Consider the following 22,143-nt stretch of genomic DNA (forward strand, 5'->3'; position numbering starts at 1 on the left):
TCAATTTGTTAAGAAGGAGTGAAATGGATGGGGCCTTAGAGGGTGAAGGTAAGTCTTAAAAGAATTGGTTTTTTATATATGTCTCTGGAGATAATTTCGGCGTACAGTTTTAGGCACAATAATACCAAGAGAAGGTAATGGATTGAGTATTAAAAAGCTAAATAGCCCTAGATAATTTTAGCTTGGGACTTGTGACTTCTTTCCTCTCTACACTTACACATGTCCATGGTTGACGGGCTACTGGCCAGGAGCCGCTTGCTGAATCCCACCTCAGATGTAGCTTTCAGAGGCCCGTGGTTAGGAGTTGAACTTCTTGATAATGATGAGGTTGAATAACCAGGAAGACAGGCTTATGGGAGGGAGAAATAGCTCCCAGAGGCTCAAGGGAGGAATTTCCAAGTGTACGGATCTATTAGCCACTGTGATCCAGTCTGAACATTTCAGTTTTGTCCTTTGTGCTTGAAATAACACTTTCATATGTGACATCTTGAAATTAGAATGATTAAAACAGTGTATTTTTAAAGACATGAAGGTGGTGGCTGAAAGAAAGCCATTTGTAGTCAATTTAAAGACCATGGTTGAGACGGTGGTTACCCAGCAGGTAGTTTTTCCCAAAAGGAAAACATATAAAATAAGGTATAAATATTAGAATGAGCAGGCCAATATTTATAAAAATCAATAATTTAATTTTTTTTTGACATTTAGCTATAGCGTAGGCACAAAGCACAAAGAGTTTTAAACACATCCCAGTCTGCCAGCTGCCCATTCTGATTGAACACAGTCTCTTTGGTTGGTGTTTGTAAATGTTACCGGAAGCAAATCAAAGTAGCCGTCAATCACTGAACACTCGGTCATCCACACTGTTTCATCTCACACATACCTCACGTAGCGTACTCAGACCGGGAGCTCACTCTGGCTTCCCAGCATTGCCTCCCGCCATCTTAGCTTAGGCCGAAGTGCAAGCTCTTAGAGAGTCCTTTAAGAAACGTCTTGTTCCATCTGTGGAATGGTTTTTTCTTACTATTTTTTTTTCCAGCTTATTTTGCTGGTTAACATCATGAGACTTAGTAACATTAACAACTTAATTTGCCAACCTATTAAAAAAAAAAGATTTTCCCTTCGAAATTAGGTTTGTATCAAGAGCTGTAAGAGTGACGTCAGTCAGCCTTGAATTACTTTGTTAATGAAGGAGAAAAGCTGGTTGGTGGTCATTTTCAAAATCCTGAGAACAACTTTTTTGAACAACAACAACAAAAGACATTAAATCGAAACACAGGATTTTTTGATAAGGCCTAAATATGTGATGTATGTTATATAAAAAAATAAGCTATTGGTGACAATTTGGAAAGTCTGAAATGTCTGCTTGTAAGCATACATGGTTGGCCTTGGCCTGGTGACTGGGAATTGTGATGCTGGCCTGCTGGAGCCTGGGCCAGTCAGGGCAGCACACAGCTCCTAAGGCAGGAAACAGTGGGAAGGGGAAAGAATCAGGCCCCTGAAAGTTGGCCTTGCCCCCACTTGGAGTCAGTCAGCAGGAAGGCAGCTGATATCAGCCAAAGCTGTAATAGCAGAGAAGATAGACGTATATAGTGACAGTTTTGGGAGGGGGGGTATGTTTGGAACTACCATTGGGGTGAAAAGAGATAACTACAATGGAGGGAGGGAGGGAGAGAGGGAAAAGTAGGGGGAGGGAGGGAGAAGGGGGGAGGGAGAGAGGGAGAGAGGGAGAGAGGGAAAAGTGGGGGGAGGGAGGGAGAAGGGGGAGGGAGGGAGGGAGAAGGGGGAAGGGAGGGAGGGAGAGAGTCAGATGCTGAACAACCACAAGGCCAGGTTTATGACAGCAGGCCCCATTCTATGGTACCAACCTTCTGCATCTGTTATTTTTCTTGGTTCTGTGACAGAATACCCGGGGAAACAAAGTAAAGGCAGCCAGCTTTATTCTGACTCAGAGTTTGACGGTAGGAAAGACATGGTGGCAGGAGCATGAGGCACTTGCTCATACTGCATCCACAGCTAGGAAGCAGAGGCAGAGCTGTGCTAGTGCCTGGCTTGCTCTCCCCTCTTTTTATTCAGTCTGGGACCCCACCCATGACCCAACATTACCTAATTGTTGATGGGTCATCCCTCCTCACTAAGCCTATCTGAAAACATCTTCATAGTTATACCCAGAATTGTGTTTCCATGGTGATTCTAAATCCAGACAAGTAGATCAGATTAACCACCACATGTGGTAATGGTTTTACATTAGTTTAAACTGAGATGGGATGGGTAACTGAACATTTAACTTATGTGAAGGTCAGCAGTCCTTTTGGTTTATGGAGCCTTTTTTCCTATGTAAGCATTGACATCTCTGTTTCTGCCTTTCTCCCTTAAGGGGAGTGACTTAATTCCTGACCCTGGCAGGTATCTGTGGGCCACAGCTCCTTACTTTGTGGACATTATTGGATAGTTTGTGAAGGGCTCTCTCACCAGCGTTACAAACTAGGCACTGGCAGGTCTTGCCCTTTCCTTTGCTAGACAGATTACATTCCTGAAGCTAGCCACCAAGGTCTATTTCCCTATTTGGCCACTTCCTTATGCCTGACTGAAAACTCCAAGGACCAGCTATCAAAGCGCCAAGGTCTAGTAATTCATTCTTTGGCCACAGTGACTCTCATGTTCAATCAGGACTTCCCAATTCATCCTAGCACAGACCCCTGCTTTAGCTTGTTAAAACCACTCCTGCAGAGACTCTTGCTGTCTTTCTGTGATCCAGAGGCAGCCCCCAGCTTGTCCCCTCTGGAGTAGTAAGTCTCTTTTGTGCTGAGGATTTGGTGTTTGGGTGTGTTCTGTGCTGACTCTGAGTCCTCAGCATGTGGGTCCCAGGTCTAGGGTCTGGGAGAGATGAGCCAATGAAATGGGAGATAGGAGCCCTGGGCCAGAATGGTGGTAATGGTTTTGCTTAGCTGTCCCCGTGGCTGTCCTAAAGTTGGCTGGGGATGACTGTAAGACCCTGGCAGGCAGCCAAAGTTCCAGAGAGTTGTTTTAAAGACAGAAGTGCAGTGGTGGAGATTGCTCAGGGAATCTTGATTTTGATTAGTATTTTATCCAGACTTTCTCCTAAATGATTTCTGTTTGTCCATCTGTTTGTAGGGTTCTGATCTATAGAACGTTGGTGGCTCTGCCCTAGCAGGTTGTCACACTGACATGAGATGTAATTACCCATGGTAATTACACATAGGCTGCACGGTCTTCAATTATCTCAAGCACGAATTCTAACATCTCCCAAAGAAGATACTTAAAATAACCCAATAAACAAAAAAGTTATTTGGGAAATCTTGAAAATCTTCCTTTGAGGATCTTCCCCATGGGGCAGCTGCCGCTGCTCCTGACCTCCTTCTACTCGTTTCCTGACATCTAGGTTGTACATCTGCACTGCTACACAGTGTGCCCAAGACAGACACACTGGCAGTTCAGTTTTCACACTGATGTTACTTATTCCACACAGGTCTAGGTGGTGAGGCGGATGTACAATCTCCGAGGTTCTGACATAGTCTCTTCTTTCCCTTTTCCTGTTCATCTCCCGGGAGTTCACGTTGATTGCACGCCAAGCATTCAGTACAGTTCATAGCACACACAGAGTGTCGATGTAATATGTACTGTAGTCTAGTGGGAAACAGAAGAAAATAGAGGCTACATGGTGTGGGGTGTGGGCAGCTGGTGACCTAGTGGCAAGAGCGAGAGGGGTTGTTTGATCCCAAATGCTTGGATGCATCCAAGATCAGTCAGGGTAGCTGTACATCTGTGAATGAACTGACGAGTTCTGCACTTGCCTTTCTCCATGTGTGCAGGATGGAGATGTCTGCCCAGAGGTTGCCTTCTAACAGGACATCCCCACAGTCACCATCTAACTCCGACTACACCTGGGAATATGAGTACTATGAGATTGGACCGGTTTCCTTCGAAGGACTGAAGGCTCATAAATGTAAGGCTTGTGCTGCTCCTTGGGGGTAACTGTCATCTGTTTGTGTTAACCTGTGAGGTCCCCTGTGATGGCTTTTTCCTAACATCCTGTCTTCTTACAGAATACCCTTCTATCTCTAAATACAAAGCATCCCTTTCATACTGGCTAGCTTCTGTGGGGTAGTATGATATGGGGGTACTGGTGATTCTGATTTACAGAGGACTTAAAACAACAAACACTACTTGGTGGAAGAGTGTGAATATGTGTTTTAGCTTTAGAAAGAGATATTTATTTACTTACTTATTTATTATTTTAAAAGAAGGAATTAACTATTCCAGGTCCTGCCAGGCAGTGGATCAGTCTATGTAATCCCAGCACATGGGAGGCAGAGACAGACAAATCTCTGTGAGTTTGAGGCCAGCCTGGTGTACAGAGCTGGTTCCAGGACAGGCAAGGCTTCACAGAGAAGTCCTGTCTTGAAAAAACAAACAAACAAACAAACAAACAAACAAAGCAAAACAAAAACAAAACAACAACAAAATAAAAACACACAAAAGAAACAAAAAACCCCACAAAACAACAATAAAGATGTTTATAGAAATAGGGTCTAGAGTGATTCCATAAAGACTCTTCACTTGTAATAGCCAATAATACCATTTACAAACCCACAGGGAGGGTGAAGAGAAAGCTCAGCCCTTAGATAAGGCACTAGTTTTATTCCCAACACCCACCTGGCTGCTCACAACCATCTGTAACCCCAGCTACAAAGGATACAATACCCTCTTCTTACCTTCATGGGTACTCTACACAGTTGGTACACACACACACACACACACACACACACACACACACACACACGGTAAATACCAATACACATAAAATAAAAATAAATATTAAAAAGCACTTCAAAAATCCCTTTGAAATTCCAGATTTGTGAAGAGCATTGCTCACAGAGACAGATGAGGACAGCCTCCCATCAGAGGCCACAGAGGCCGTCATAGGCATCAGTTATGATGCAGAGAATTGGGTGATTACTGATCTGTTGCAAAGCAATGGCATTCTGTGAAAGGTTACTGTTTCCCTCTGCTCCAGCCCAGTGCTTTCTGGCTCACAGGAAGCATCCTGTTTTGGGGAGGCAGAACTGATATTAGACCATCTGCATCCCACTCTGGGTCATGCTGTAACATGTCTGCATTGTCCAGTTGTTTCTAGTTGAATACATAGACACTGCAAACATTTTAGACTTGTTATGATTCATTGATTTTTGTGTACATGCGTGTGTGCGTGCGTGCGTGTATGCGTGTGAAGGTGGGTGGTTCCTTCAGAGGCCAGAAGAGGAAATCAGTTCCCCTGGAACTGGAGTTATAGGTAGTTGTTACTTGATCAGGGAAATTAACTGGGGTCCTTTACAGGGGCACTGACTGCTCTTAACTGCTGAGCCATCTCTCCGGTCCTTCATTTTAGGCTCTTAAGTGGTCCAGATCAAGTGGAACATTGAATAGCACAGTCATGCTCCCTCCCTCCCTCCCTCCCTCCCTCCCTCCCTCCCTCCCTCTCTCACTTCTTCCCTCTCTCCCTCCCTCCTTCCCTCTCACTTCTTCCTCCCCTCCCTCCCTCCCTCCCTCCCTCCCTCCCTCCCTCCCTCCCTCCCTCTCTCCCTCTCTCACTTCTTCCCTCTCTCCCTCCCTCCTTCCCTCTCACTTCTTCCTCCCCTCCCTCCCTCCCTCCCTCCCTCCCTCTCTCACTTCTTCCCTCTCTCCCTCCCTCCTTCCCTCTCACTTCTTCCTCCCCTCCCTCCCTCCCTCCTTCCCTCCCTCCCCCTCCCTCCCTCCTTCCCTCCTCCCTCCCCCCCTTCCCTCCCTCCTTCCTTCCCTTCCTCCTTTCCTCCCTCCCTCTCTCTCACTTCTTCCTTCCCTCCCTCCCTCCCTCCCTCCCTCCCTCCCTCCCTCCCTCCCTTCCTCTATCCCTCCTTTCCCTGTTGGCAGCATCAATATGTTACAGTAATACATAGCAGCACCCATTTGCTACAAGGAGGGATCTCTACATTTGTTTTGTTAAGCGAAGCCACTAGCTAAATCACATCCTTCACACTTGCAGTAATAATGAAATGCTTTTCTCCTTCCTTTGTTGACATCTGCTCAGTATTTATGGGGATGATGAGAGAGGGCACGAACCTCTTAGGATAGGCTGTCATGAATTATCTGATGAAGGATCTTGTGGTCTGAGTATGAAATCACCCTCCTAAACTCACTAAGTTCTTTAATCTGTTGTTTTTAATGGGATAACCTGTAGGAAAGGACGCTCATCTGTTCTGACTTTTGGTGGAAATGGGAGAGACTGGCAGAGAGCCATGCTGTTCTCTGTAACGTGAGCCTTTCTATCAGGGCCATGTCAGCCTGCTCCTGCCTCTTTCCCTTGGTCTGAGGGGTTCCACAGACAGTCTGCTGCTGTAATTTCCATTGGCGTATTTCCAGAAACAACCAAAGAAGCTCTCTTTTGACCATTTTTTTTTTTGTTGTTGTTATAGAAATGATTATTGTTTGAAAAAAGAACTTCTTTAAAAACCAAGGCAGAGCTGTGGCGCATTGCATCCTTAATTTAACGACTGTACTGTTAATGAGAATGCTTTTGTCTCAACACTAATATAAGGAAAATATTAAAAAAAAAAAAAAAAAAAAAAAAAAATCAAGGCGACTATTCACTGTTCCAATGTAAGAAATCTGACCAAGGTGAAGGATCTAGACACAGAACCTGACAGTGTATGAGGCTGAGGGGGGAACTGAACATAAAAGAGACATGGTCCCTCCATATACAGGAAAGGAAACAGCCCCAGAAATGTCAACCATGGGAATGCGAACATCTGTACATTCTTTCATTTTATTATTTTTATTTTATGTGTATTAGTGTTTTGTCTACTTATATGTCCATACACCATGTGTGCCTAGTGACCACAGAGACCAGAGGAGGGCGTCCAGTCACGTGTGACTGAAGTTCCAGACAAATGTGAGCCACCATATGGGTGCTGGGAATCAAAACCTGGTCCTCTGCAAGAACGACATGAGCTCCTAGTGGCTGAGCCATCTCTCCAGCTCCTGGACTTCTCTTTAAATAAAGCAGTAACCCTTACCTTTAATATGGCACGCTTTTTACAGGGCAACCCATAAAGCTAGTTTGGCAAATAGAATAGCAACAGAACATTTTCAGAAGAAATGTATATTGTGAGCAAGTCTGACTATTATGGCTAACTCCCCTTACTTGTACCACATTTGGTACCTCCTCAGATGACGCTCTTCAACCTACGGAAATCATGGTTGCTACTTAGAGTGGAAACTATTCATTTATGACTTCAGCATATTTCCTAGACCCCTATGATACACGATATCCTGTTAAGTGCGGGAGAGACAGCAGTGAGCTGAAAATTCAAAGGCACCTCCTCGAACAGCTTGAATTTGTGGCTATCCATGGAAGGCCTTACTGGAAGGGAGAGATCTGAGGGAATGATCTGGAGGAACTATGAAATTGAGCCGGTGTCTGAGGGAAGACCATGTCAGTGTCTCATGGATGGAATAAACTGGACCATGCAAGGAAAATGAGATCATCCTAGTGCCAGGGGAATGAATTCCATACAGAGTGGCCGAAATCAAGTGTAGAGATGTCAAGGAGAGCAGGACACGAGGGGTGGGGCATAGAGATCAGGACAGGGCATAGAGGTCATGGGAGGAGCATAGAGATTAGGCTGAGACTATTGGCTTTTCTCTAGGAAGTCTGTACAAGGTTTGAAACAGAGGAATAGCTTTTGCCTTAGGGACCAGTGAGGGACTCCTTACCATAGCCATTGAGGTCCCAAGGTGCAGGCTAAGGCAGACTGGCAAGAACCACGTGCATTTCAGATGTTTATAGACGTGGGGTCTCTAGATTGTCCATGGCTTGGCATGGGCTTAAGAGAACAAAGCAAGGTTGTTTTGAAGCTTTGGGACCAGAGTGACTGAGAGGATGCAATTGCCATTAACTGGGATGAAGACATATAAGGAAAGACGGGTCTCTGAAGTGAGGGACATCAGAACTCAGTTTTATACCCACAGAATTAACATACTAACCATACATCCAAGAAGGCACGGGGAGAAGGATGCAGGTTTTAATGCCTTTCAAGGCTAAGAGGCTGGTGAGTGGGTGTGAATTAGAAACTGACGCTCGCGCGCGTGTGTGTGTGTGTGTGTGTGTGTGTGTGTGTGTGTGTGTGTGTGTAGAGTCACCTGAGGAGGGGGAACCTCAATGGAGGACTCACCTCCATTATAGTTGGCCTGTGGGCAAGTCCTCGGGGCATTTTCTTGATTAATGATTGATGTGGGAGGGGCCATCTCACTGTGGGTGGGGCCACCCTGACAGGTGGCCTTGAGCAAGCCTGTAAGCAGTGTTCTTCCTCTGGCTTCTGCATCAGTTTCTACCTCCAGGTTCTGAGTTCTTAGATTCCTGCCTTGACTTCCCCTGATGTTGGACTGCAAAATATAAGGTAAAACAAGGAACCTTCCCCAAGTTGGTTTTGGTCAGTGTTTATCATGGGGGTTGGGGCTGGGAGGACACTAGCAGAGAAACTGGTATTGGGAAAATTGAGGATTGCTGTTTTGGGCCTGACTGTATTTTGGAGGACTGCAGAGGAGAACTTTGGAACTTTGGGTTAAAAAAGCCGTTGAGTGCTCAGAGCTCAGAGCGCTATCTTGGGAACGGAGAAAGTCATGCAGAGCACAGGGCACATAATGGAAGTCTGCATTTAGAAGTTTCAGAGGGAAGAGCTATTGAGCTGTTTGTCTGAATCTGAATTAAGACCATGGAAGTGGAACCTTTGTTGTATTGGGAAAATGGATGCAGGTTAGCTGAGCTAAGAAAAATCAGCTGTGATGGAGACTGGGATCGCTGAGGTAAAATCTGGGAAGATTTCCTCCTGGTCAGCCCACAGACGCTGTGGCTCACAGGGCCCAAGGCTGAGTCTGAGTTGGCACCTGAACTTGATAATGTGTAAGTCCCTCATAAGGGAGTGGTTTTGAAGGCATGGAGGGATCAATGATAAAGCCCGAGGCTTGGTACTGTGGGGTGGGGTTGGAGTCTCCCACAAAGAAAGCCCAAGGGAGGCATTGGGGAGAGTGCACCCTCAGCTGCGGTGAAAACCTCAGGATAGGTAATGGAGAGAAACAGGCTTGGCAGCATGAGGTACAGAGTCCTGAAGAGGGCCCAGGAGAGGCTTCTAGTGAAGCTGTGGCCTCAGAAGCAGCAGCAACTTCAGGGTCTTAGAGATGCTGGGACTGTAGGATGTTCATAAAGGGTAGCAGCAGTCTCTGCTCCTGTGTTACATAGTCTCAGCATCCCCTTCCTTGCCCTCTGCCCACTCCCTGCTTAGGAAGGAGGAAGCATGCTGGGGACCAGTCCACCATTCCTACGAAAGCTAAAAGCTGCTGTTGTAGATTCTGAACAAAGAGACTGGGTACTGAGGCCTCTCTGGGAAATCAGCTTTTAATTACAGTAGCAATCCCAGTCAAACGCTTATCACACACAAACACCCAGAGAAACCAATACAGGTAAATGGGGCCTTTTACATGAATTTCGTCTTCTGTCTCTACATATAATTTTATTGGTCATTTTAAATCCTTTAAGGTGGGATTCTAAAGACGGCCTGAATGCGGAAGAGGAGAGCGTTGCTCAAAGGTGTACCAGGGTCTCACAGAAGCATTTTAGTAGAGATGAAACCACAAGGCAGCTTCTCAGCTCTTCCTTTTAAGTCGTTGGGAAGGCTTATTAAGCAAGGAGGGGTTTTCAGGGGAGACCTTCTCAATAGACAGATCTGGAAATGCCATTTATCACAGAGGGCTGAAACATGACACGGGTATATGGTTTTAGAGTTGGCTTTTTTCTATAAAGCAGTTGCTATAGTCCAGTGCATAGACTCGGAGATAACCGTGCACCATTTCATCATAGCACATGCCCAGATAATTGAGATTTACAATTTCAAGTCAGCTGTCCTCGAATACGTGTGTTTTTGGTGATGCGCGTTATGTGTTTTAACTTTATTTATTATTATGGTATGTTTTTGTGTGTATGATGTGTGGGTGGGTGCACACAGGTATTCATGTAGTCACAACTTTGTGGAGTTGGATGGATCTCTCGGGCCAGCTTTGAAGGGTTCTGGGACACAAACTCAGAATGTCAGGCTTTCTCCACAAATGCTTTTCCCTGCTGCACCATCCTGAAGACACACCCCCCCCCACACACACACCTTTCTTTTATGACTTATTTCCATTATATTAAAAGGCAAGCTCTAAAGAAATTCCTGTTTTTTAGCATGTGAAATTAACATACTAGAAATGAGACATTAATTTTTTTATACGTTATAGACAAGTATAAATTATGCAGAGTGGATTGTCAGTTTTACTTTAGAAAGTGTGTTGCATATATACACATTGATAAATGTATATCAAAGGCTGTTCAGCTTTGACTTAAGATGGTATGTATCTCAATAAACCTATTATACATAAAAATATAGAAGTTGAAAATGGTTTGACTTACCTAACCTAGTAATCATCCGAGCCTAGCTGAGTGTCATGGTGTAGTATCGCTGTTCCTTCTTTAACAGAGTGGCCCTTTAGAAGAGGCAGTTTGCTGTTCTTTATCTAGAGACAGCGTCATGCCTGTGGTACCTTGCAAGCCTGGGAAAAAGACTGAAGTTGAAAGTTTGAAGTACAGGTTTAAGAGGGTTCATATTGCTTTCAAACCTTCTATAATGGAAAACCCTTTAAATCAGAAACCGCCTACAGCCCTGACTACTGCCCAAGACTGGACAAGGAAAGACCCGTTCCGAGAAAACCAAACCAAACCAAACCCGGGAGTGCTCTGATTTAAAGGAGGGAGGGGTATTTAGGTAAGAAAATCAGAGGCAGCTTGCCAGAGTGGCAGTGTGAAGCATGAACCCGTGGGACAGACAGACTTTCACCAGCTCCAAAGTGATGAGAAAGTCTGTTCAAGTGTTGGGGTGAGGAAGCTGTAGCCAGCAGCTAAAGCTACACACAGGGACTTGATGTCCCCCAGACAAAATGGGATTTAAAGTAGGAGTGAATTAGGAGACAAGGATGGCCATTGTAATGATAAAAGCCGGCCCTGCAGGATGCCTTCTCAGCCTCTGGCACCAAGTAAAGTGGCCTGGGTGGCACATTTCATCTGCCAGCCTCAGTGTCAGAGCTGGCATAAAGCAGCTTGTGCTGGGGGTGTGGGGTGTGTGTGTGGGGAGCAGAAGGTATTCACTAGTGGCGGTCAGGAGACCATCTATTATATGTACTTTCCAAAAACTGACCTAGACCTGAATTGTGTCAACACGAACATGAATGAAGTGTAGTAAAGTCAGTTCATTTTAAATAACAATGATTAAAAAAAATTAATCAAAGTCAGCAAAGTAGAAGATGGAAGCGTGGGATAACCTGTGAGCTGACGTCACACCCTCATCATGATGTTTCTGACTTCTTGTCTGTGCACTCTAGCATCTCTCGAAAGCTCAGAATCTTGAAATGTGTAAGCCAACTCAAACCGCGTGAAACACTAACGTCACCTTACCTGTCTTGCAGATTCCATTGTGATTGGATTCTGGGTTGGTCTTGCCGTCTTTGTGATTTTCATGTTTTTTGTGCTGACTTTGCTGACGAAGACAGGCGCCCCACACCAAGAGTAAGTCTGGGCTGCTCTGTGCTTTATTAGAGAACTAGAACCCGGAACCAGTACTGCCTGGGCTGACCCAGCGGCTGGGGAAGTGGGCGGGGCACCAGTGTTGGGGCTGGGCAGACACAGGAGAGGGGAAGGTGGGCGGGGCGTGGATTGCCACCAAGATGCGGGTGCTGTGTAGGAGAGATCCTGCTTTTGCCTTCATGAAATCAGGCTTCTTGGGCCTTTTCTGACATCTTTATGCTAACCCTAGATCTGATTTTTATATTGAAGTTAAGATGTATTTTCTCCTTTTTTCAAAAAGCATTTCTATGGAAGAAATTGCATGCAAATGCTGCTGATGTGTTTACAGAGTTGAGCCTGGCAGCAGTACTCTGCCTGTGTCTCACTCCTTGGTTTCTCCTTGACTGTTGTTGGCTCTTGTTTTCATACTTCAGCTATAACAAAGATCCCAGCAAAAGGGAACTGTTCACCCCATTGCACAATTTGCTTGAAATGTTGGTAACTAGAGAGAGAAATCCTTTAAATACAAACAACAACAACAAATGAGGGGCACTTTTCATAGTATTGTTTGGGAAATCCAAACACATGGTGTAGTTTTTAATAGTAAGAAAAGATAAAGTAAAACAAAACAAAAAACAAACAAACAAACAAACATATTTGAGAGATGGTTCAGTGGTTAAGAGCATTGACTGCTCTTCCAGAAGACCCTGGTTTGATTCCCAGCACCTACATGGCTGCTCTCAACTGCCTATAACTCTAGTTCCAGAGGATCTGATGCTTTCTTCTGGCCTCATTGGACAGCAGGCATGTTGGATACATACAAGTAGGTAAAACATTGTACAAACACCTAGCTAAGCCACGATATCTAGCTATTTGACTAAACACTGCTCTAGGCGTTTCTGTGCATGTATATTTTTTTAGATGAAGTAATACTTATGTCTACATACTTTACGGTAGGTGGGCTTCGTTCATAGAGCTGAGTGCCTTCCTAAACTAACACTGACAGTCCAAACAAGACCTCCTACCTGCAGCTGCAGCCTTTGAAGCTCATAGAGTATGAATGAGCCAACTTTGGAATGACATTTCTCTATACATGTACACAGGGGGCAGGGTACTGGGAGAAAGAGGGGAGGAGCAGAGGTGGGGGCAGGGTACTGGGAGAAAGAGGGGAGGAGCAGAGGTGGGGGAGAGTGGGCACGTTTGCATTTTGTGGTTTTTTTTTTTTTTTTAGATCCCTGTCTGTCTACTTCCTTAAGGAGCCATTCTAAACAATGCTCAGATACAGAGCAGGGCTCCCTGGGACCCTGCATGCTTCAAACAAAGTGAAGGGGGAGTGTCCTTTATTCTCAAGAAGGTAGTGGATCAACTCTCAGAGGCATAGTTTCAATACTGCTTCCCAGAGTCCGAACCATGTTAAGATTTGGCTGAGAAGGACTAATGGAGTTAGGCTGGGTTATGGGATGTAGCAGTCACTGGGCTTGTTAGTAGAGCACAGCAGAGTCTGAATCATCCTCAAGTGATGTGACTTACAGGGGTGGTAAGGGACAGAGGCAGCTTCCATTAGAGCAGGGGTTCTCAACCTGTGGGTCTCAACCCTTGGAGGGTGGTGGTCAAAGTACCTCTTTACAGGGGTAGCATATCAGATATCCTGCATATCAGATATTTATAATTCATAATTGTAAGCACCATTACAGTTATCAGATAATTTTGTGGCTGGGGTCACCACAACACGAGGAGCTGTATTAAAGGGTCACAGCAGTCGGAAGGTTGAGAACCACTGCTGCGAAGCATTGTAGCCCCACCTCTCAGGCTCCTCGGTTGCTATGACAACACGCATGGGGATTCCCACCTTTCTGTTCTTGAGATGGGGAGTAGAACCCACCCTTTCCTTCTGTCATTCATTCTTGATAACTAGCTCTGCCCACCTGATCTCAGGGCTGGGAATGGCGGTCAGCTTCCTGTCTAGAAGAGAACCAGGTGTCTATGGGCTCAAGAAAGCAGGGGTTTGGAGGCAGAGATCCAGGTGTAAAGCTGGTATCTTCTTTCTTAAAAGCTTTTAGGTTGGAGATGCAGCTTTGATGGTGATTATTTTTCCCATGGAGTAATTTTTGTGTGTGCAGCCGGAAGGCTCTTACCAGGATGCTCTCTACAGGCAGTAAAAAGACATTTTGTGCTTCCTGTCTGCAGGGGAGGCTGAGCAGTGTCTCGGTGGAACATTACAGCCCATTAGCACACGTCTGTCAGAGAGAGGCACGGGGTTAGGGTTAGAGGGTTTTTAGAATCATTTTCATGTTGGATATTTTGGACTTCTTAAAAAAAAAATTTCAAGCCTCAGGCATCAGACATCCACCACAAATGGTCTTGTTTTTTTTTTTTTTTTTTTTTCCATTGTTAGATGCCCTCTATCCTGCTAAGAGTAGCTTTTATTTAAGGGTGATACAGACTTGCTCATGACCTTATAAAACTGAAATGACATTTTGCCTCATGTTGTAATTTAGCAGACTATGACACTCAACTATAGGACAAGGGTATGCAGATGGCAGAAAAAAGCTCCTGAAATCATTAGTGCTGACTGCCGGCCCAGGTCTAGCGGGCAGGGTGCAGATGTGGAGATCGGTTGCTAAGGAACACTGAGATCCCAAGACACTGATCACCACTGTCAACAGGTAGAAATGCTGGGTTGGGTCCAACCCATAAACCTTTGCTGAATTGCCTTTGTTTTTTGTTTTTTGTTTTTTTTTTTTTTCCATCAATTAGGAGACTTTACTAAGCGTGTAGTTAGTTACTGCTTGCCCAGGGCCATGCTGAGAGGAATTGTAAAGTGATGGAGTTGTCCCTGCCCACACGGTCCAACATCTCCCTGGTAATCACCAAAAACCTGTTACATGGGAGGGCTTTCACAGAAGTGTGTGCTGGGTGCCTCTCTCAGGCTGATTTACAGTGTGTATGAACTCTCAGCACAGGCTGTGTCTCCGAGAGTGGCAGCGGTTATTTTCTCACAGAATGTCACTCTGAGGATGACTTTTCTCAGCTTGTAAGAGCCCCATGGAGGTGACTGCTGGAAATGGCAGGTGCCCTTGTTCTGCTCAGCACCTCCCTGCCCTCTCCGCCCCCCACCCCCAGTAGATGTGGAGGATAGTCAGTGTGCAGTGACTAAGGGAAATCCTCAGGGGCTGACTCGGGGTATAACCTGTGTTGTGCTCTGCAGGTAGAGGGGTGTGTGTGTGTGGAGGGGGGTCTGTCTGCCTGACTTTATTTGGTTTTCTGTCATGAGAAGATGTATCTGGGGATGGCTGTGTGTCTCGTAGCAATCAGGGTTTTAGACAAGCCTGTAGATAACATCTTGCTGTGTTCAGTGTTTCATAGGGCATTCACAGAGCCCATATCTTCACAAAACCCTTTGAAGGGCACACACATTTATCAGTGTACACATCTGTACGTGGGAATGAATGGCTAGAGGAAAGTAGCTTCTACAGAAAGCAGAGAAACATGACCTAGGAAAGAAACCAGAAAAAGATGGCAGGAGGGGGGAGGGTAAACAGACACTTTCTGCTGCTAGATCACAGACATGCCATGGAGACATTGACCGCAACAGGGCAGGGGCCAGCTGGTGGACAGACGCCTCAAAGGGGGCAGTCGGGTCCACTGTAGTTAGAGGGTAGAGTGACTGAGAGGATTGGTGAGGGAGGGTATGGGAGGGAGGTACATACAAGGCAGGAATATCAGGCTGCGGGGGTGGGTAGAATGGGGTGCACGGTGAACATGGACACTCACTGCACAGGTTAGAGGACTGGACGAGTTCTTCTGGAAGATGCTGTCTATCAAGGTTCCAGATCTTGAATCTTGAGGCTTCTGGTTTTAGATATAATTTTAGCTAAGATGGAATTTAAGATGTTAGGGCCTTATAATTGTGTATTTCAGAGGTTCAGCCAGAGCCACAGGAGAGTCAGCCGGTTTAAAACGTCTTTTAACCTGCTGTTTAACTACTATTATAGATATTGGGAGCTTAGTTTTCCCTAGGACCTGGAGGTCCTAGGAGTTTAAAGCTACAGCTGGCTCTCCTCTGTCATGAGAGCATAGAACCTGTCTAATGGTACCCAGGCCATCATCACAGACACACATTCTATATATCCTAGCAATAATGCATGAGTTTCTTTCCTGGAAACTGAAGGCAGGGTGCAGCTGCTTGTTAGAGAGCATCTTTGGACAGGTACTGTGTTAACTACCTGAGAGTATTCACAGTTATGACTCAGTGAGAACCACGCTGCCTTAAGACCCTCTAGCATGACTCTGTGAATCAAAGCCTACAGGCTATATGTGGCTGAAGATTGCTATGTATGTGGCCCACAATATTGCAAACTTACTTAAAACATATTTTTTTGTAGCTTGAAGTTTTTAAAATTTTGAGTGTGTGTGTGTGTGTGTGTGTGTGTGTGTGTGTGTGTGTGTGTGTGTGTATGTACAGGTGCCTATAGAGGCCAGAAGAAGGTGTCAGATCCCTGGATCTGGAGTCCCAGGTAGTCCCAAGCACTCAGATTCTCTGGAAGAACAGTCAGTGCTTGCTTTTGGCTGCTGTATGATCTCTCTCACCGGTTACCCAAGTTTCTTGAACCCAAACTTTGTAGACTGCAGTGCTGTGTGGTAATGTTGGACACAACAGCAAGGACTTTATTACCTTCCTTGAGGGCCATTCTCACTAACAATTAGCAGGAAGATAGCCCACCACTATCGTGGTATCTGAGCCTATGCCATCACCCCGGCTGGCCAGTTGTAGAAGGTGCAAAGTACCAGATGGTCTGTACTTGCCAAGCACCCTGGGGAGGAAGCCCTGGGTAGCTCTTGGAGAAGTACGGAGCAGAGACAAGGTGGTTCCCTGTAGCTAAATACAGGCAGAGGAGACACTTGCATGGAACCGACTTGGGCTTCTTGTATCCCTGTCTTTGGAGTCTACACTTAGAGCTAATCACCCGTCCATTCAGGTACATCTGCTCCTAGTTTTAGGCTGTAGCCGAACATGTCTTTGAATTTATTTCCAGCCTGTAGGATCTGTAGAAGAGGCATCTTGCCAGGACAAGATTTGCTTTATTTTCAGATCTCCTCATGACTGATGTGTTCATTCATTCACTCGTCCAACAGAAACATGCTGGGCAATGAGTATATACCTACTGCTGTCTGTGGCACTGGGGATGTAGGCAAGAAGCATACGATTCTGGTCCTGGAGAGCTGAAGCAGGTGCCAGAGAAGTGGAGAACTGGGCATAAAACAGAGAGGAAGATAAATGGAGAAAAGCTCACAGGGTCCCTGCAGAGCGCCTAGACCAGATCAAAGGTGTTGTAGAAGGTTTCTTGCAGACACGGGGCGGGGGGCAGAGGAAAGAAGCAACTTGGCAAATACTGACAGGGCTGTAGCACTGTGCTGTATGATAGGCTTGTGTTAGTGAACATCACTGTAGCAGTGGTTGTTGGGGATTCTATGAAAATGCTGATTACTGAGTTTATCTCCAGAGATTCTAGGACCCTGAACCTTCAGAGGCACCTCGATTGACTTTGATGCAAGGCTGGGGGATGGTCTACTTGCTAAAGCGATAGCCATGCAAGTTTAAGGACCTGAATTTTGGATCCCGGAAACTCACATAAAAACTAGTGTATAGCATGTGACTGTAATCCCAATATGAAGAAGGTGGAGACAGGAGGATTCCCTGGTTCTTTCTAGACAGCAAATCTTAAGATGAACCAGTGAGTTCCAGATTCAGTGAAAGATCCTGTGTCATAAAAAAAATAAAATGAAGCAAAAATGGAAAAAAAAACTATTGAAAAGACATTGAGTGTGGATTTCTGGGCTCCACATACACCTGCACACACATTCACACACACAAACCACATATGCATAAGTGTGAAATAAAGACTAAAAACTGATTTCAGTCCAGGAGATCTAAGAATCACTGGCGTGCTTACAGGGTGCTGGGGGTTCTGTGCCCTATCTGCCCTCAGGAAAATCTAGGGGCTTTTATCTGGAGGATTTTTGCCTTGGAGACCCTGTATTGAGAAGTGATGTACCTCACTGCTGGTCTGCATCACATAAGAGACACCCAGTAGGTGCTTCCTGGGACTCTTCTGGCCTGGCCTCCATGCAGGACAGCATGAAGCTGTAGGCAGGTGAGCAACAGATCTGTGACCTCTCCTTCTTTTCTTTACAGCAATGCAGAGTCCTCAGAGAAGAGATTCCGAATGAACAGCTTTGTGTCAGACTTTGGGAAGCCCCTGGAGTCAGACAAGGTGTTTTCTCGTCAGGGCAATGAAGAGTCCAGATCTCTGTTCCACTGTTACATCAACGAAGTGGAACACCTGGACAAGGTTAAAGTTTGTCACCAAACAACAGCCATCGACAGTGAAGTCCACCTCCAGGAAGCCATCAGAAGCAGTGGGAGGCCCGAGGAGGAGCTAACCAGGTTTATGCAGTTTGACATCCCCAACTTGGTGAACACAGACCAGAACTCCTTTGGGGAGGATGATCTTCTGATTTCAGAACCACCTGTTCTTCTAGAAAATAAGCCAGTTTCCCAATCTTCACGTATAGACCTGGGCTGAGAGACACTTGTGGGTGCCTTCCTAAAGATGTATTCTGTCTCTGTACAGCAAGAAACCACATGCTACCTACACTTGTGTGTGTGTGTGTGTGTGTGTGTGTGTGTGTGTGAGAGAGAGAGAGAGAGAGAGAGAGAGAGAGAGAGAGAGAGAGAGAGAGAGAGAGAGGAGGTGATGGGGGAGAGGATGATGCTTAAAGTTTAAGGTCTAGGCTAAGACTGGGATGTAGTGAGAGAGGGGCAGAATTTGGAGATGGAAGGCACCATTTTGATTTGGGGGGATGATTTTTTTTCTTGTCATCGACAGTATTAAAGCTTCTTTATTGAAACAATTAGCCACGTATGCAATTGAGCTCCCTCCTGGATGAGGGTTAGGTCACTGCAGTCTGATCTAGCCCTTTCCTACCATTCTCTGCCTATAACAAGCTGCTTTGCCTCTCTGGCCTGCTGTGGTTTTACAGGTAAGGTGGCCTATCTGGAGTAGATGGCCTATCCCAGCTCTAAAATTTTGTGACTTCCAGACTTAGCATCTGAGACAAGCTAAGAAACACATAAGCAGTAGTAAATAGAACATGGCATTCTGGCTTTCATGGCAGCTTCTCCAGGTCTTGGTACCCTCCCTTTGCTCAGCCCTTCATTGAGTCTCACTTGAGTTAGGGAACCTTTACCAGGAAATGCACACGCACTGTGGACAGTATTTCTCAGTTATGCTGCAGCAATTCATGTGAAGAACTCCACCCACCCCGGCTTTAAACTGGGATGGCTTTGACCCCAGTGAGTACCATCCTAAATGTTTCATAAGCATTTGTGCTCTCAAAAAAATCGTAGGGCAGATTGTCATCTGGCTGATGTGGGTCCCTGCTGGGTGTCCCTGTGTTTGCATCCCTGCATGCACACTTCTGAACTATTCGGCTTCAGAACAAGAAGATACTACTTGCCATGATCTGCCTGGCAGATGTGTAGGTGTCGGCTGCCTGGCTTGGAGCTGAGAGAGTCAGTGGGTTGTTTGTGCCACAGTAGCAGATGTTCAGGACTGTGCTGATGTTAGTGTAAGCAACGTGATGTTCATTCCACAAAGGAAGCAACCCTTTGCTGGTGTCAGGAGCAACCCCGTCTTGCACACAGAGAGTTGTATGCATGGGCAGCTGCTAATCTCCAGGTGGCATCTTCTTTATGAATTTGTTCACCATTTGTCTTGCTTAAGTTGCAAAATAAATGCATTTGATTGCACAGGAATTTTTTTTCTGGTTTGATTTTCACAACGGCAAGTTTTTATTTCTCTGAAAAGCTATCCTACACTGTGCCTAAAACGTCTCCTGATTTCTGAGAATGTGTGTATGCTAATAGTGTCTCGGGGATCCTCGACTCAGACCCGTACAGGCCTTCATTTGGGAACAAGGCTACCCAAGGAAACCCCTTTCCCATAATGTCTTCGAAAGAAAGTATGATACTTTAAGAGACTAACATGAAGTAGCAGAACAAACATGAACTACTTAGTATAGTATGAAGCCATTTTAACGAATTCTTACAGCTAGAGGCATGCTACCTTCATGTATATTTTTACACAATGCAACGAGATTGATCTTACTAACCTGTATGAGTATTAACATAATTCTTTCAATTCTATATAAATATACATTTATATATAAATATAAATCATGGGCTACTTCTTAATTATGGATGAAAGCTATTCAAGAGATACCATATTGTAAAGTTAATTAGCCAGAAGAGGACTTGGAGTTCTAAACAGAAGGAAGAATGTCTCTGAGTGTATCATAATTTTAAGTACTAAATATTAAGAACCATGAAAAAACTAATAATTTACAACCTTACAAACGAAGAGGCTAGGCTCTTTCAGTCCCTGAAAACACAAGATCTCTGAGCAAGACCAAGAACTTGTATTCAGCTCATCAGGCTACAGGTGCATCACAGGGATGTTAGTTCTCAGTTAATTTTCTATTGCTGTTATATTAGGGCAGACCATGTCTTTAAACAACATGAACGTATTTTCTTATCATCCTAGCACACAAGTCTAAAACCAGTCCCAGATAGCTAAAATTAATGTGTCTGTGTTCCATCTAGAAAAGTTCTGGTTTGTATGTGCAGTGTCCTCCATGGGCTCATGGGTTGAGGACTTGGTCCCCAGCATAGTGATGACCAGAGGTGGGAAGAATCCCAGAAGAAACTAATCTGTGATTGGATCATAAAGGGCTATGAGCTCAGTATGGATTAGTTAATGGGTTCCTACTTTTAATGAACTAACAAAAGTGATGCAAACATAGAGGTAGAGCACGCTACCTCTAGTTGTTGGCATGTTTTGGAAAGTTGGGTCTTGTTGCTGGACCTTCTCTTCCCTGGCCAGCATAAGGTGGGCAGTCTCCTTCACCAGACACTCTTGCTGTTGTGATGTATTGCCACAGACCCAGAAAGGATGGACCATGGATTCAAGGTCTCTAAAACCATAAGCTCAAATCTACTTTTCCTTAATTTCTTTCAGAGAAAGCTAACATAGGGAGGCTCTGGAAAAATCTATTTTCTTGCCTTTATCAGTTTGCATAGGTAGCTCAATCTTTGGATCATGACTTCATGTCACTGTGACATCTTCTTTTGCTTTCTGCCTCTGACTGCCCTGTGTCCTTCTTACCAGGACTCTGGTGGTTACACTGGATTACCGAGGAGAACTCATTTCAAGTCTCTTCTTGATCTCATCTGCCAAAGTCCCCTTTGTCATGAAAGATAACATAGAACTAGTTTCCAGAGATGAGATATGGACATATTGAGAGCTAGCAGCCTTCCATCCCTGTCTTCTTTGGCCCAGCTCATCCTCCATGTAAAATATAGTTATCTCAAAATGCTAGAGTTGCAATCCATTACAGTATCAACTCCAAGCTGCATACTGTCATTATTTAACCATCTAAGTCAGATGTTAGTGAGTCTTGGGGAAAGTCCTGTCTACAGACCTGTAAAACTAGAAAACTTTTTTTTTTCCCCCTTGGTATTACAAGTCTAAGATGCAGGGTATAAAATTCCTGTTCATGGGTCACAGGGATCAGTAAATTTCAAAACTCAAGGGCGGCAACTCCAGCAGGCTTCAAGGCTGTAGCTTGTAGTGGTATGCCTTTTCACCTAAGAATTAGCCTGATGCCAACCTTCCAAGATGAGACAAGACTGGTCACATTCATGGTAGCACGGCACTAAACTCTATATTCTAAGCCTAAAACTCTACTTTTGGACCGCTCCTTTGTCCTTCAATGGGTGAATGTGACACTAGACGAGTATTTGCCAGTCTGTTTTTATATGAAGAGTTACCTTGTCTCTTTTCCATTTTGGCTTATCCAAGACAGGCAGTTTTCTGGCAGCCTGCATAAGCAGAATAGCCTGTGTGTTGTTTGGATGCATCACCTGTCAATTAAAAAGCCTATGGTCTATGGTTTAGACAGGAAATGGAAGGTAGGACATCTGGGAGGAAAAAGAGCATAGAGCCAAGCTCTGCTGGAGATGTGAAGAGACGGAGGCATGGAACCTGAGCACAGGTAACCAGCCATGCGGTAGAAAGTAGGGTAACATAAATGGGTCATCTACGGTATGAGCTAGTCAGAGTGAAGCCTAGCTAGCAGGCCAAAGTATTGGTAAATATATTTGGAATCTGAGTCTTATTTCTTGGAGCATGGGGCTGGAAGAACCGGACCTAACTTCAATTTCCTGCATGTTAGGGTCACTTAACATTCATTATTCAACTTCTCGGACTTTATTGCTGCTACTGAAATCTCAGGAATAATGGGACAATTATTTGTTAAGAACCCAAACTCTAACCAGCTTGTGATGATGTGTGCAGGGCCATCCCCTCTCCTCTCTGTACTCTTGGAGGAATCTGATCCATAACAATATCAATAGCATTTGGCTACAAGAGTATTGG

The 22,143-nt window shown here is 45.0% G+C and overlaps 1 protein-coding gene and 1 long non-coding RNA gene across 6 annotated transcripts in view; one reads left to right on the top strand and one right to left on the bottom strand.

Moving 5' to 3' along the window:
* The window catches only part of Mrap2 (melanocortin 2 receptor accessory protein 2), a 33,194-nt gene extending 13,714 nt beyond the window's left edge, over positions 1-19,480 (top strand). For all 4 annotated transcript variants that reach the window (XM_034484136.2, XM_076918137.1, XM_034484135.2 and 1 more), the window contains exons 2-4: positions 3,831-3,964; positions 11,548-11,647; positions 17,841-19,480. In XM_034484136.2, the coding sequence (XP_034340027.1) occupies positions 3,832-3,964; positions 11,548-11,647; positions 17,841-18,231 (624 nt within the window). In that variant the 5' untranslated portion in view covers position 3,831 and the 3' untranslated portion in view covers positions 18,232-19,480. The remainder of the gene's footprint in view (positions 1-3,830; positions 3,965-11,547; positions 11,648-17,840) is intronic.
* On the bottom strand, positions 1,818-11,701 carry LOC143435440 (uncharacterized). 2 transcript variants are annotated; one of them, XR_013105758.1, is made up of 3 exons: positions 11,537-11,701; positions 10,499-10,638; positions 1,818-3,645 (listed from the first exon to the last, which is right to left on the bottom strand). It is a non-coding gene; the product is annotated as an uncharacterized LOC143435440 (long non-coding RNA). The 2 variants fall into 2 exon arrangements; XR_013105757.1 differs by lacking the exon at positions 1,818-3,645 and adding an exon at positions 5,922-9,802.
* Positions 19,481-22,143: the final 2,663 nt, after the last annotated feature.

This window comes from Arvicanthis niloticus, chromosome 21 (assembly GCF_011762505.2).
Source record: "Arvicanthis niloticus isolate mArvNil1 chromosome 21, mArvNil1.pat.X, whole genome shotgun sequence".
In the NCBI taxonomy this organism is placed as follows: Eukaryota; Metazoa; Chordata; class Mammalia; order Rodentia; family Muridae; genus Arvicanthis; species Arvicanthis niloticus.